Raw genomic sequence first — 13,867 nt, forward strand, 5'->3', positions numbered from 1 at the left:
CATGTGGTAGACATGTAAAGTGGCTAAGGACTTTTGGGAGATGATTTATAATGAGACAAAAAAGATATTTAAGGTAACTCTCCTCAAAAGACCAGAAGCCTTTTTATTAGGGATAGCTGGAAGAGATGTCCCCCAAAACAGGTAAATCTGTTGCTTTATGCAACATTGGCAGCATGAATATTATATGCACAAAAAAGTTACCCATTAAAGAAGAATGGCACCTGAAATTGTAAAATATGTAGAATTGGAAAGTCTGATTTGCAAAATTAGAGATCAAAAAGAGACTGACTTTAAGGAGGACCGGAAAATGTTTGTAGATTATTTAAAAACTCAAAGTAAACATGTTTAAATGCAAGTAAGATTTGAGTAAGAACAACAGTGGAAAGTATGGTGGAGTTTTTTTTGTGAGGAAGTTAAGGCATAGAATAATAATAATAATAATATGCAGCAAGAATTGGAATTTTGGGAAAACCATGGAGGGGAAGTCCTAGGACTAGGTTGACTGATTAAATTTGAAATGTTGTTGAATTATCGTTTAGTTTTCAAATTTCCATAAATAAAATTTTAGAAAAGACATTTGCAAGGGAGTGTGATGCCATCTCTGTAGTAATTTCAAGGAGTTTGTCCCAAGAAAACTGGAAACAGATTTTAAGGGTCATGATTCCCAAATAAAATAAAAAAATTCCTTCCAGTAGCACCTTAAAGACCAACTGAGTTAGTTCTAGGTATGAGCTTTCGTGTGCATGCACACTTCTTCAGATACACTGAAACTTCTTCAGATACACTGAAACTTCTTCAGATACACTGAAACTTCTTCAGAATTCTTCAGATACACTGAAACTTCTGTTTCAGTGTATCTGAAGAAGTGTGCATGCACACGAAAGCTCATACCTAGAACTAACTCAGTTGGTCTTTAAGGTGCTACTGGAAGGAATTTTTTTATTTTGTTTTGACCATGGCAGACCAACACGGCTACCTATCTGTAAATGATTCCCAAATTTTATTCCAGTCCTTGAGAAGAATTTGTCTGCCATTTTCTAGTTCCAATACCTTTCTAAAGGCTTCCCTAAATCTGTAAGTCACATTAAGGCAAACCAATCCATTGTGTTTAATTCATTTTCAAATGGTGTTAAGGGTCTCAGAGCTTGTGCTTTTTCCATTTATAATTAAACTATGAATTCGGTAAAAATAAGTTGCTATTTGTTAACACCCCACTTCAATGAAAGAGGTTTTCTCTAAACAGGATGAAAGCTTGGTGGTTGTTTCAATCTATGAAATGTAGAGGATATCCTCTTTGAAGGAAGTTCACTGATGATCCTTCTTTGGTATGTATATTTATTGTTGCAAATGCATTTGATTCTGAGAGCCAAGCTGTAGACAACATGTATCCATTTTGGATGGCAGGATTTCCTGTACAGCTGGGTGTGGGCATCAGTGGGCTTGCTCTAGAGAAGATCTGTGACTTTTTTGTGCTTCCAGTGCTGAGGAGGACATTGAGGAAAGGAATGAGTGACCTATCAGTGGTGCTGGTAAATTTAAGCTTGATAGCTGGATGAACAGAATGGACGTACCGTAATTGATCTTTTTTGCGATTTGCCCAGACCATCAATGTATCGCCGTCATTTAAGTGGTTTGTGAGTGGACATTGTTAGTAAACTTGATAGTTGGATGAATGAAGTGGGTGTAAATTGATAGAGTGGATGTAATAGATAGGTTATCTTTGCCATTTGTCCAGACCACAAAGATATCATCAGTGCATCGCCAACACATAAGCTGTTTTGTGAATGGGCTACCTGAGAATATTGTTCCAAGTTTTCACATGATTAAGATGGAGGCATAGCTCTGTGGTTCTCACATTCATTGAATCCCCACAACAACCCTGTGATGTAGGTTAGGCTGAGAGGCAATCACTGGTCCAAGGTCACCCCGTGAGCTTCAGAGATGAGTGAGGATTTGCACCCTGGTCTCCCAGGTCCTAGTCAAACACTCTAACCACTACACTATTTGCACCCTATTTGCAAAATTCAACAATTCCAAAATACAGATGCACTTTCACTTATGCACGATTAAATACACTGCCTTCAGATGTACTTGAGGGTTGATTTCAAAAAATACCACTGGAAAAACGGTTAGGTCTATGTGGAGATAGCAGTATTGCGTCAGTAGCTCCTCTGCTTCTAGCTTGCACTCTTTATAAAGATTTGAGGAGTGAGGTTATTACACCTCTACTACTATCTGTTAAGTTGTGGGTGAACATATCAGACGACACAGCGATTCTTCAAACAGCTCTTCTTTATTCAGAGGCCAGAACAGAACTGAACTGAAGGGCTCAGTTAGCCTGCTTATATAGAACTCCAGTACCATGTTACTGTAACAACTTTCTAAAACTATCCAATCACTGAACGTCACTTTCGATTCTTCATTTGCATAACTATCTACAGTATCCCCCTGCTGGCCCAGGGTGAGAACTTCAGTACATAACACTATCCATACCCGGTCGCTCAACCATTGCTACTGTGTCCGTCCTTCTAGCAGATCAAGATAATCAGGTGACAGCAAAAACTGGAGAAAAAAATTAGCAGGGGAAATTAGAATAATATCTTTTATTTGATTATTGATGTAAACCCCCAGAATGTATTTTGTATTGTTAAGGTTTTACCTCTATCGTCAGTTCATTTTATTTTATGTTATTGCTATGGCTAGTGGCTGATGCAAATAAAGATGCTGCTGCTGCAGCTGCTGATTTTGTGCACTCTTGGCTCAGTGCCATGTCCAGGGGAACCACCCACCCTGCCCTAAATCCAGCGCTGACCTTGGTCAGGGTTGTAGCTCAGTGGTAAAGCATCTTGCTTTGCATGCAGAAGGTCCCAGGTTCAATCCCCACCATCTCTGAGTAGGGCTGGGAATATTCCCCCATCTGAAATCCTGGAGAGCTGCTGACAGTCAGTGTAGTCGGTACTGAGCAAGATAGACCAAAGATCTGACTTGGCATAAGGCAGCTTCCTGTGTTCTTCTTTAAATCAGCCTTTCATTTAGAACCACGAGGACCTTGTTTTATTTTAAGGGACTAGCTGTGGCTTAATGGTAAGAGCATCTGCTTTGCATGCATAAGGTCTCAAGTTCAGTCCCCAATGGAATCTCCTTGTAGGGATGGGCCCCTTGTCTGAAACCCTGGAGTTTGTATTGTTTTGTTTAACTCTTTTTTTTCTTTTGTAGTCTTTAAAATGTTAATAAATATTATTTTAAAAAAAAAAGAAACCCTGGAGAGCTAAGTAGCTTCAATCTTTTCAGACCCACGACCTATGTTCAACCTGAGCAGTCTCACATATTCCAACATCCCATGCTATTTTATTGGAAAACACCAGGGGGCGCTTGTCCACCTTTTTGCAAACTTAATTGCCTTTAAAACTTCTCTCTTGCAACCCAAAAGGAGAGTTCAGCCGCTCAGCTCAGTGGTATCTTTACCAAAAAAAGGAATCCTGCTTATAAATACCGTAATGCCAGGTCTGAGTGCAACATTATTTTCCTCTGCCTCTACCCACCGTTTCCAGATCTGTTCCTGATGGACTTTTAACAGCACTCTAAACCAATAGCTGAGTCAGCCATCCACCTAGCTCACTTTTATCCACACTGACAGTGACTCTCTGAAATGCCCCCTCAACCTAGACTGGTTCATTTGGGCCAAACAGGACACTGCCCAACCAACCTTGGTTCGCCCTCAACCAGCCCCTCGTCTGCCTGCCTGCCTTCTTATAGCCAGCCCAGAGCCAGGGCTCTGCCTTTCAGCTTCCTCCTCAGTCTCAGCTGGGAGGAGGATGGGAACAAACCTAGAGTTAGTTGGCTCCGCCTGCCATTGCCTCTGGCTCCCCCTACTGTTCATCTCCCTGCCTTTTGCCTAATCAGTCCCAGTAGCAACCAGGCTGGGCTGGATGAATCCCAAGCCGGAATTAAGATTGCTGAAAGAAATATCAACAACCTCAGATATGCAGATGACACAACCTTGATGGCAGAAAGTGAGGAGGAATTAAAGAACCTTTTAATGAGGGTGAAAGAGGAGAGCGCAAAATATGGTCTGAAGCTCAACATCAAAAAAACGAAGATCATGGCCACTGGGCCCGTCATCTCCTGGCAAATAGAAGGGGAAGAAATGGAGGCAGTGAGAGATTTTACTTTATTGGGCTCCATGATCACTGCAGATTGTGACAGCAGCCACGAAATTAAGAGACGCCTGCTTCTTGGGAGGAAAGCAATGACAAACCTAGACAGCATCTTAAAAAGCAGAGACATCACCTTGCCAACAAAGGTCCATATAGTCAAAGCTATGGTTTTCCCAGTAGTGATGTATGGAAGTGAGAGCTGGACAATAAAGAAGAGTGATCGCCGAAGAACTGATGCTTTTGAATTATGGTGCTGGAGGGGACTCCTGAGAGTCCCATGGACTGCAAGAAGATCAAACGCATCCATTCTTAAGGAAATCAGCCCTGAGTGCTCACTGGAAGGACAGAACATGAAGTTGAGGCTCCAAGACTTTGGCCACCTCATGAGAAGAGAAGACTCCCTGGAGAAGACCGTGATGTTGGGAAAGATGGAGGGCACAAGGAGAAGGGGGCGACAGAGGATGAGATGGTTGGACAGTATTCTCGAAGCTACCAGCATGAGTTTGACCAAACTGCGGGAGGCAGTGGAAGACAGGAGTGCCTGGCGTGCTCTGGTCCAGGGGGTCACGAAGAGTCGGACACGACTAAATGACTAAACAACAACAAACAACCAGTCGCGGCTCATGACTGCCCCATTTTTATTTTTAAAGTTCCATCGGCACCCCCATTTCAAATAAAAAAATACCAAGGGGATGCTATGGCACTTCCTCACATGGAAATGTGTGTATCAAAGGACCCACTAGAGAGCCAGTCTGGTGTAACAGTGGTTAAAAGTGCTGGACCTAGGACCTGGGAGACCAGGTTTCGAATCCCCACTGAACTTCATGACTGATCTTAGGCCAGTCACTGTCTGTCTCAGCCTAACCTAGCCTAACAGGGTTGTCGTGAGGATGAAATGGGGGAGGGAAAACCCATGTCTGCCCACTTGAGTCTCTTTGGAGGGAAAAGTGGGATAGAAATGTAATAATGAAGTAAACTTTGGGTGGGTGGGTGAAAAATGAAGCGTGTCTTGGCTTTTCAATAGGGGAGGGAGAGAAAGGGGACAGCATTTGGGGCTTTTTAGTTTAGAAAAAGAGGGCATGGCAGAGGTGCACAAGAATCTATTGGTGGAGTGGAGAACGTACCGTATATGTTGGGAGATTCCAAACAAGAGGAAGGACACCACGCATGGTTAAAACTATGAAACTCCCTCCAAGAGGTTGTGATGCAAACGGCCACCAACTTGGATGGCTTTAAAAGTTGTTGGGACAATGGAGTGCTCCTCCAGGGGTGAAGTTGTACCGCAGCACGGAAGTAACTTTCCACGGTGTGCAACGCCTGGGCAGTGTGTATGGAGGTCCTGGGCCGCCCAGAGGACAAAACCCCCTTCTCAGCCTCGCTGGAACTCATGTGGGACTCAGGAGATGGCTCTCAGTGGCTATTGGCCATGATGTCAAGGTTCTCCCTCCACAGTCGGAGGCCGTAATGTTTCTGAACATTGGAATCTCAAGGGGGGGAGCGAGGGCGCTGCGCTCAGGTCCTGCTCGCGCGCTCCCCATTGGGGATCCCGGTTGCTCACTGCACTAGATGGGTCCCCTTTGGCCTGACCTCTCCTGATCTTGATTCACGTCGTCATCACCGCCGCTTCGGATTCGGGGTGCCTCTTCGAGCAAAGGGGAAGCCTCCGCCGGGTGGGGCGCGAGCCAGCCACCCCCCGCGCTCCTCCCCACCGCTTGCCGGCAACGCTTCCACGTGACGGCGAGGCTGGATCCAGGGAGCCGCCCACCGGGAGCCGAGCGAAAGAAAACACTCGGCGGCGGGCGGCGAGAGAGGCAGTGAGCGCACCTGCTCGCTGCGCACGGAGGCGCACCGCTCGCCAAAGCTCTCCAAGGGCGCGCCTGACCTCTCCAAAGCGCGCAGGGAAGAAGGCGGAGAGGTCGCCTCTCGCTCGCCACGTGCGCCGCTGCCCCTCGTCCCATGGCCCTTCCCGGCCCGAGGTGAGCCAGCCAGAGAGGGCCCTCCATGCCGGCGCGCCAGAAGCAGGAGGCGAAGAAGAAGAAGAAGAAGAAAGGCGCCGGCCGCGTGGATGCGGCGGCGCTGCTGCTGCGGGAGCGCACGGCAGCCGGAGCAGCCACGGGCTCCCTGGGCCAGCCGCCTCCCGCCGCCCTGCCGAGGATGTTCAGCTGCGTGGGCTGCTTCTGGGTCCTCTTGTCCTCCTGCCTCGTGGCCGTCTGCAGCTTCAGCTTCCTCTCGCCGGCTTGGATCGTGAAGGAGCGCGGCGGCGTTGGCGGGCGGCGTTTGGTGGTGGCCACGGCCGCCGCCCTGGAAGGCAGCGAAGGCGGCGCCGGCGGCGGAGAGGTCAGCTTCGGGCTGCTGTGGCACTGCTCCGAGTCCCTGCGCCACATGTACGACTGCTACACCTTCGGCGGCCTGGGGAGGTTCAGCGAGATCCCCTCCGGCTCCTGGCAGGTGAGCTTTGTGTTGTTCACACTGGCAGGCAGCGACGGCGGCGGGGGGGGGGGGGGAGGCGGTTCGGATAACGGGACCTACCCAGCTCACCAGGAGATTCCGGGGATTGCACCTGGGACCTCTTGCAGGCAAAGCTGGCGCTCTATACCACTGGGCTACAGCCTTTCTTTAAAAATCAAGAAAGGTTCTAGTCCTCATGCTTCTGAATTACAGGCTGGTTGAATGGGAACATAGGAAGCTGCCTGGCAGCAGCTCTCTCTCTTTTTCATAAGGGGATATTCCCAGGCCTCCCTGGAGGTGCCATTGGGGATTGAACCTGGGACCATTCTGCATGCAAAGTGGATGCTCTGCCAATGAGCCTCTGCTTGCAGCTGCCTTATACTGTATCAATTGTGCCAGACTATTAGTCTTTCTAGCTCAGTATTGCTGGTGGCAGCTCTCCAAGGTTTTGGCAACGGGAGGCATTCCCAGGCCACTAGGGAATGGTGGGCATTGAATCTAGGAGTAAAAGGAACATATGAGGAGCTGCCTTATGCATGCTGGATGGCCCTCTGTCAAGGATGCTTTAGCTGAGATTCCTTCATTGCAGGGGGTTGGGCTGGATGACCCTTGGGGTCCCTTCCAACGCTACAGTTTTATGATTCTATACCGAGTCAGACCATTGGTCCTTCTAGCTCAGTGTTATCTACCCTGACTGGCAGCAGTGGCTGCCCAGGGTTTCCCACGGGGAGACATTCCCAGCCCCACCTAGAAATGCTAGCGACTAAACCTTCTTCATGCAAAGCAGGTGTTCTGCCATAGAGGTGTGTGATCCTTCCGCTGAAATTAAGCATAAAATTCTAGTCCTCATGGTTCTGAATAAGGAGCTGGAGCCGGAAGCTGCCTTTTGCTGAGTCTGACCATTGGTCCCTCAGTACTGCCTACACTGACGGGCAGCGGCCCTCCATGGCTTCAGGCGGATAGTTTCCCCTCCGCCCTCCCTGGAGGTGCCATTGGGGATTGAACCTGGGACCTTCTGCATGCAAAGCAGATGCTCTGAAATTGCGCGGTGGCCTTTCTCCTGGCCCCTGTGGAATTGCGTCGTAAAATTGCACCTAAATCTGCAGCGGCGACTTCCAGGGAAGGTTGTTTCGTGTCAAGGTTGCCAGCTGGATTGGCTTGCCTCTGAGGTTTTTAATTTTAATTTGTGTCCTGGGTGTGTGTGCGCGTGCCTTGTTTTGATGATGCCAAAAACGAAAGCCTAGCAGAAAACAAGCCGGAGATGTTTGCTGGGCTGTCCGGGTGTCAGCAGGCAGACAGCACATGCTTTGCAGTTAGAAATCTGTTGGGAGCTTCAGGGGAGGAAAAAAGAAAGCGCTTCTTGACATGGTGCATAGTTCGTCCTGGGGCATTTGTTCCCACAAGAGGGAGCAATGGCCACCCAGGTGAATGAATTTTAAGAGTGGGCTCACAGAGGCTGTCATGATGGTAGTACTCTCCCTTCCACTGTTGAAGGCAGGATGGTGGAGATCACAAGAGGAGAGAGTGTTGCTGTTGGCGCTCAGGTTCTGCGTGTGGGATTATCTTTCGGGCATCCGGTTGGCCGCTGTGAGATGCGGGGTCCTGGACTAGGTGCACCCAGTGTTAGAAATTAGCCAGGAGCCAGGCGCGTTTTGCTACTGGCGTGGGTCCAGTTGCAACCACGAGGGGATTTCTGGATGGCAGTTGGGTAACCACAGTTTAAAAACCTCTGCCTCAGTTCATAGTTATATGTGTCTCCCCCCCCCTCCTCCTTGCATTCTGGGGCAAGTGAATTGTAAGAGCAAGCTACAGCCAAGCAATGTAGTTGAGATCAGCGAATCATAGCCATGGAAGGGACCCCAAGGGTCATCTAGTCCAACCCCCTGGCGAATAGACTATGGTGACTGTAACCTAGGTTCAAGGTGCCATTTGGCGAATAGCTTACATATCTGAGTTTCTAACACTGGATGCACCCCCATGGGCCTGTTCCAGCAGCTGGGCTTCCGGTGTTCTTAGAAGCCTCTAGGTTTGATCTCCAGCGTCTCCTATTATAAAAATCTTGGGTAACAGGGTTGGGAAAAGACCTGTCTTTGCCTGAAACCTGCTTCCAGGGAGTCGGGCCACTGGATGGGGCTGATGGGGGAGATGTATTCCAAAACATAGAGAGAGGGGGGCACCAGTTTGGGGCTGGCCAGCCCAGACAATACTCAGGAGAACAGCAGACTTACAAGTATCGTAGCTTGTGGAGGAGGCTTGGAGCTGGTGTTTAGAACAATTTCCCACTTAAAGCATTGTTGTTAGGGTGGCTCTTTAGAGAAAAAAAGTCAGTTGCAATTAACAAAGAAAAGTAAGGATGGGGAAGAATTCCCCCCCCCCCCCAGAATAAGGCCAATGAGGAGTTGCTATGCTTGGTAGGTGATGGCACTGAATGTTGAATATGAGTTTGAAACATAAACTGGTTTTTTATGTAAGAATTCAGTGGAGTATCCTGCTGTAGGGCATGGCTGAAGGCCTGGCAGGTACCCTGAAATGGAATGCTCCTGTTGACCGGGATGAAGATTACATTGCAGTAGTTTGTTGTGGGGCGTGTATTTATGCAATGGAATGGAGTACACGGCTGGTTGGTTGGTTGGTTGGTTGGCTGGCTGGCTGGTCCCCTGAACAGGAATAGGGGCATAGATAACATTGCTATATTTTGTTGCTGGTTCCACTTGCCACTGTATACATTTAAATGATTTATAAAGGATTAAAACAACATTTTAACTTTTATTAATCATGCATCGGGGTTGGTCCTCTCCTCCCTCCTGCAAATCTTTCATTCTTGCTCAGTGATGGTGTGGAATCAGCGTGAATTCTTGTGTAGCACATTAATGGGCTAACAAATGTGTTATTATGGGGTCTGTCAGCCACAGCAGCCTGACACTCTTTTGCCCCTGTGGAAACTGCCATGGTTGTTGTGGAGTGGAAATGTCAATCGGCAGCTAATTATCACCACTATGGAACTGGGCTCTTCCACTTGGCTTTTTTGCAATATTTACAACTCACCTTTCATTGACTCGTCTAAGAGCTGGTTGGAATACTTGCTGATCCCGAGCACAAGAGAGTTTGATATCTATCATCTATCTATCTATCATCTATCTATCAATCATCTGTCTATCTATCTATGAGTTGACATCATTCTGGAGAGTTTGCATTTCTGGCTTGAACTTCTGCCAATTTCATTCCTGAGTTTTGTGCTAAAGGGGGGGGGGTTGCCACCTTTCCTGGCTTGACCCTGCACCTATGCCTCTTGGCAAGTTGCTTTGGTACCTCTTTTCCAACAGCACAAATAGCTTTGGAGGGCTTTTTCCTTTTTACTGTGCTCCTAGCATGGGGGAAGCAAGTTGAAAACAACAACCGCCCTCCTTGGCCCTTGCTGCGAACTTGAGCCTTGTTGCTCCCCCCCACCCTGCAAATAGCAGCAGAACCTGGGGCCTTCTGCATGCAAGCAGATGCCCTACCACTGAGCTACTGTTCTCCCCCTAAAAATAAAGCAACATTCCAGTCCTCATGGTTCTGATATACCATATTTTTCGCTCTATAAGATGCACTTTTCCCCTCCTAAAAAGTAAGGGGAAATGTGTGTGCGTCTTACGGAACGAATGCAGGTGGGAGGCTCTGCTCAGCGCTCCCTTTAAAAAGCCGTGTGGAGCATGTGTGCGGCTCTTGGGGGTTTTTTCCCCGAGGAAGAAAAGCGCTGCGATCCCGCTGGCTGTCCTGGCTTCTTGCTTAGCTGCGTGCAGCCTCTCCTGGGCAAGGGGAGCCTTCATCCCGCTGCCTGGGAGAGGCTGCAAGCAGCTAACCCATAAGCCAGGGCTGCGCAGTGATTCCACTTGCTGTCCTGGCTTCTGGGATTCAGAATTTTTTCCCCTTGTTTTCCTCTTCCAAAAACTAGGTGCGTCTTATGGTCTGGTGCCTCTTATAGAGCGAAAAATACGGTAAATAGGAATATAGGAAGCTGCCTTATACTGAGTCAGGCCACCGGGCTATCTAGCTCAATATTGTCTCACTCACCAGCAGCTGATCTCCAGCGTTTCAGGCAGTGGGACATATCCAGCCCTACCTGGAATTGCCACTGGTGATTAGTCCTGGGACCATCTGCATGCAAGGCCAGATGCCCTGCCACTGAGCTACACTCCCCTCTATTTAAATCAGGAGTAGGGGAACCCTTTTCAGATCGAGGGCCACATTCTGTCGTGAGCAACCTCTTGGGGGCCGCATGGCAGGGCCAAAGGCAGAAGTGGTCAGAGCAACAAATGTGCTTCGTAGAAAACGTCAGGGGTTTGATACGTGAGCACCCCACCGACACAATTTTACACCTTCTTCCGTGTAAGCGCAGAAGCACAGTCGCAGGCAGGTCAAAGCACTCAAGGGGAGCTTATCCAGGTGACCTGGGTTGTGGACCTGGAAGGGGCATGTGAAAATCCCCCAGGGCCAGATAGGGAAGCCTGGAGGGGCCACATTTGACACCCTGAGCCAGAGGTTTCCCTACTCATCATCATCATCATCATCATCATCACCATTGTCATCATCATTTTGTTTGTATGCCGCCTTTCCATAGTTGAAACCATGCTCAAGGCGGCTTACAACATGACGAGGTTTACACAATGACAAACGTAACAGAAGTCATGAACAATAAATAAAACACATCAAAAAGTACACAACCAAATGGAAACAATTTCCACATAAATAATAAGATCCCAAACCAAAGATACAACAATAACATCAATAGCAGCAACAACTTCTCCCAACCCCCTGTAAACAAGTTAAGGGTTTGAAAAAGAATCACACAGTGCTTGAACGTTAGAGGCATTTGGAGCCTCAAACCTGCACAGAGTTTAGGTAAAGGGACCCCTGACCATTAGGTCCAGTCATGGCCAACTCTGGGGTTGCGACGCTCATTTTGCTTTACTGGCTGAGGGAGCCGGCGTACAGCTTCCGGGTCATGTGGCCAGCAGGACTAAGCCGCTTCTGGCAAACCAGAGCAGCGCACGGAAATGCCATTTACCTTCCTGCCAGAACGGTACCTATTTATCTACTTGCACTTTGATGTGCTTCTGTACTGCTAGGTTGGCAGGAGCAGGGACCGAGCAACGGGAGCTCACCCCGTTGCGGGGATTCGAACCGCCGACCTGATCGGCAAGTCCTAGGCTCTGTGGTTTAACCCACAGCGCCACCCGCGTCCCTGCACAGAAGTTTAGTTAGGTGCTAATAGTAGTTAGGAGACTATTCCTAGCTTGGTGGCAAAGAAACGGGAACGTTTTTGGCCTTCTAAATTACTGTATTTGAACAGATTTAGAAGGGACGCTGGGCATGTATAAATACACACTGTGTATTTATGATGTGGCTTTCAGGGTGTTCTGAATAAGCTTTGTGGTCGGCCATGTACACAGTGCGGCCATAGATGTTTGGACCATGCTGGCAGGGAGCCTAAGCAGAGCCTCACTGGATCAGACCAAAGGATGCTCCAGCGTCCTCTTCTCACAATGCTCAAGCAGATGACCCAGTGAGAAGCCCGCGAGCAGGAGCTGAGAGCAAGAGCCATGCTCTCCCCATGTGTGATTCCCAGCAAATGATTCCCAGACACATACTACCTCATTGATAACCTTCTCCTCCATGCATTGTGTATCGCCCTTGCCAAGCCACCCAGGTTGAACTATGTGCCATATTATCTTTAGGGCAGACTTTTTTCATCCAGCGCATAGTTAATTTATGGAACTCTCTCCCACAGGAGGCAGCAATGGCCCCCAACTTAGATGGCTTTGAAAAAGGATTGGGCAAGGCTGTTGATGGCTCCCAGCTACGATCAGAGATAGCAATGTTTCTCCATCCCTGGGATACAGCGGTCGTCACCCTTGGGCCAATCACAGCCCTGCCTTGCTGTGGCTATTCCTTCTTCTAGCATGTCACAGGCATTCTGCTGGCATTTTATCGGTACAGTTGGCATTCTGTTGAATTTCCACCAGATCCTAATTTCCCTGCTCCTGCCCTTGAAAAAAGCTGGTCTCAGCTGCAAATCTGACCTTTACAAATCTCAAAGATTTCCAAGGTTGGCTTCAGACGTTGTTGGAAAACCTGCCTCCCCACCCCATTGCTGGGGGTGGGGGTGCTAAAGTAGCACCCCACAAATTCTCTTACCCAAGCAGTGGCTGGGAGAAGGAACCGGAGGGTGTGTGTGTGTGTGTGTGTGTGTGTACACACACAGCCTGTACCTTTTGTCTGAGGGAGCCGCTCTCACCAAAGGATCATTAATGCACGCTGTGTGTTTTGTCGGAAGGGGAATTATGCTAATCGCCTTACAAATGATGCTTTGAGTCGTGCCTGGAGGTTAATTAAGGGGCCTTTCCCCTCTGAAAGAGGGGCACTGTGTCTGTTTAAAAATGCAAACACTGTTTTAGATCGAAGGAGCGGTCTCCCTGGACTTCGTGTTTTGCAGCTTGAGAGCGATGTGTCTAGCTTCATTATATATATATATATATTACCCCCACTTCCAATATCCCAGGCCCAGGATGGGGAAGTCTGTGGTCCTCCATAGCTTGTCTCCATCTCCCATCAGCCCTTGCAGGAGTGAGGGGACACTGAGGGTCACAGTTTGCACTATACAACTTCCTCATCTGTACCCTAAATGTTGCATCTGCAGGGCGGGGAGCCTATATTGCCTAATGCTCTGGCTTATGTACTTCAGATCTTGGGTCCTTAGGTTTCTTGAAGCCTCAGGGCCTATAACTAACCCCAGCCCTAGCAATCGGTTATCGCAGTGAGACCAGCAGAAGCAATCATCCCTCCCATTAACATCATTCGGCTGTGTGTGCTGTTCCTTTTGCAACCAAACCACTTGCCGTCCATGCACAAGAGTATGGCAGGCTTGTGGGAACTTCTTGCAGAAGTAGGAAAAAAAGCTTTTTTTCCATGGGGAAAACCTAAAACTGAAAAGCATCCAGTGAGCAGGCTTAAGAATTTTGTTTAACTTTTTTGGAGTGTGTGTGTGTGTGTGTTAGGAAATTGAATGGAGTGGTCTTGGCAGAGGGCCTGGCTGGCACCCTGGCAAGGAACGCAGCCCACTGCAACATTTTGTTGCAGGTCATGCCTGTTGGTTCAGTCTCAGGTTAGCTTAGGCAACAGATCTCTTTCCTGGCTATCTGTTTATTCAAGGGAAGGAACCTTTTCCAGCCCAGAGGGTGGCCCTGAGAGAGAAACTGGGGGAGGGGGGCTTTGGGTAGTGC

At 48.4% G+C, this 13,867-nt stretch overlaps 1 protein-coding gene across 1 annotated transcript in view; it reads left to right on the top strand.

Moving 5' to 3' along the window:
* The first annotated feature begins 5,238 nt into the window (after positions 1 to 5,238).
* Positions 5,239 to 13,867, top strand: part of LOC309331766 (LHFPL tetraspan subfamily member 7 protein-like) — an 86,389-nt gene continuing 77,760 nt past the window's right edge. The window contains exon 1 of the mRNA XM_081844277.1: positions 5,239 to 6,605. Within this exon, the coding sequence (XP_081700403.1) occupies positions 6,159 to 6,605 (447 nt within the window). The 5' untranslated portion in view covers positions 5,239 to 6,158. The remainder of the gene's footprint in view (positions 6,606 to 13,867) is intronic.

This window comes from Podarcis erhardii (assembly GCF_964252035.2).
Source record: "Podarcis erhardii genome assembly, chromosome: 16".
Classification (NCBI taxonomy): domain Eukaryota; kingdom Metazoa; phylum Chordata; class Lepidosauria; order Squamata; family Lacertidae; genus Podarcis; species Podarcis erhardii.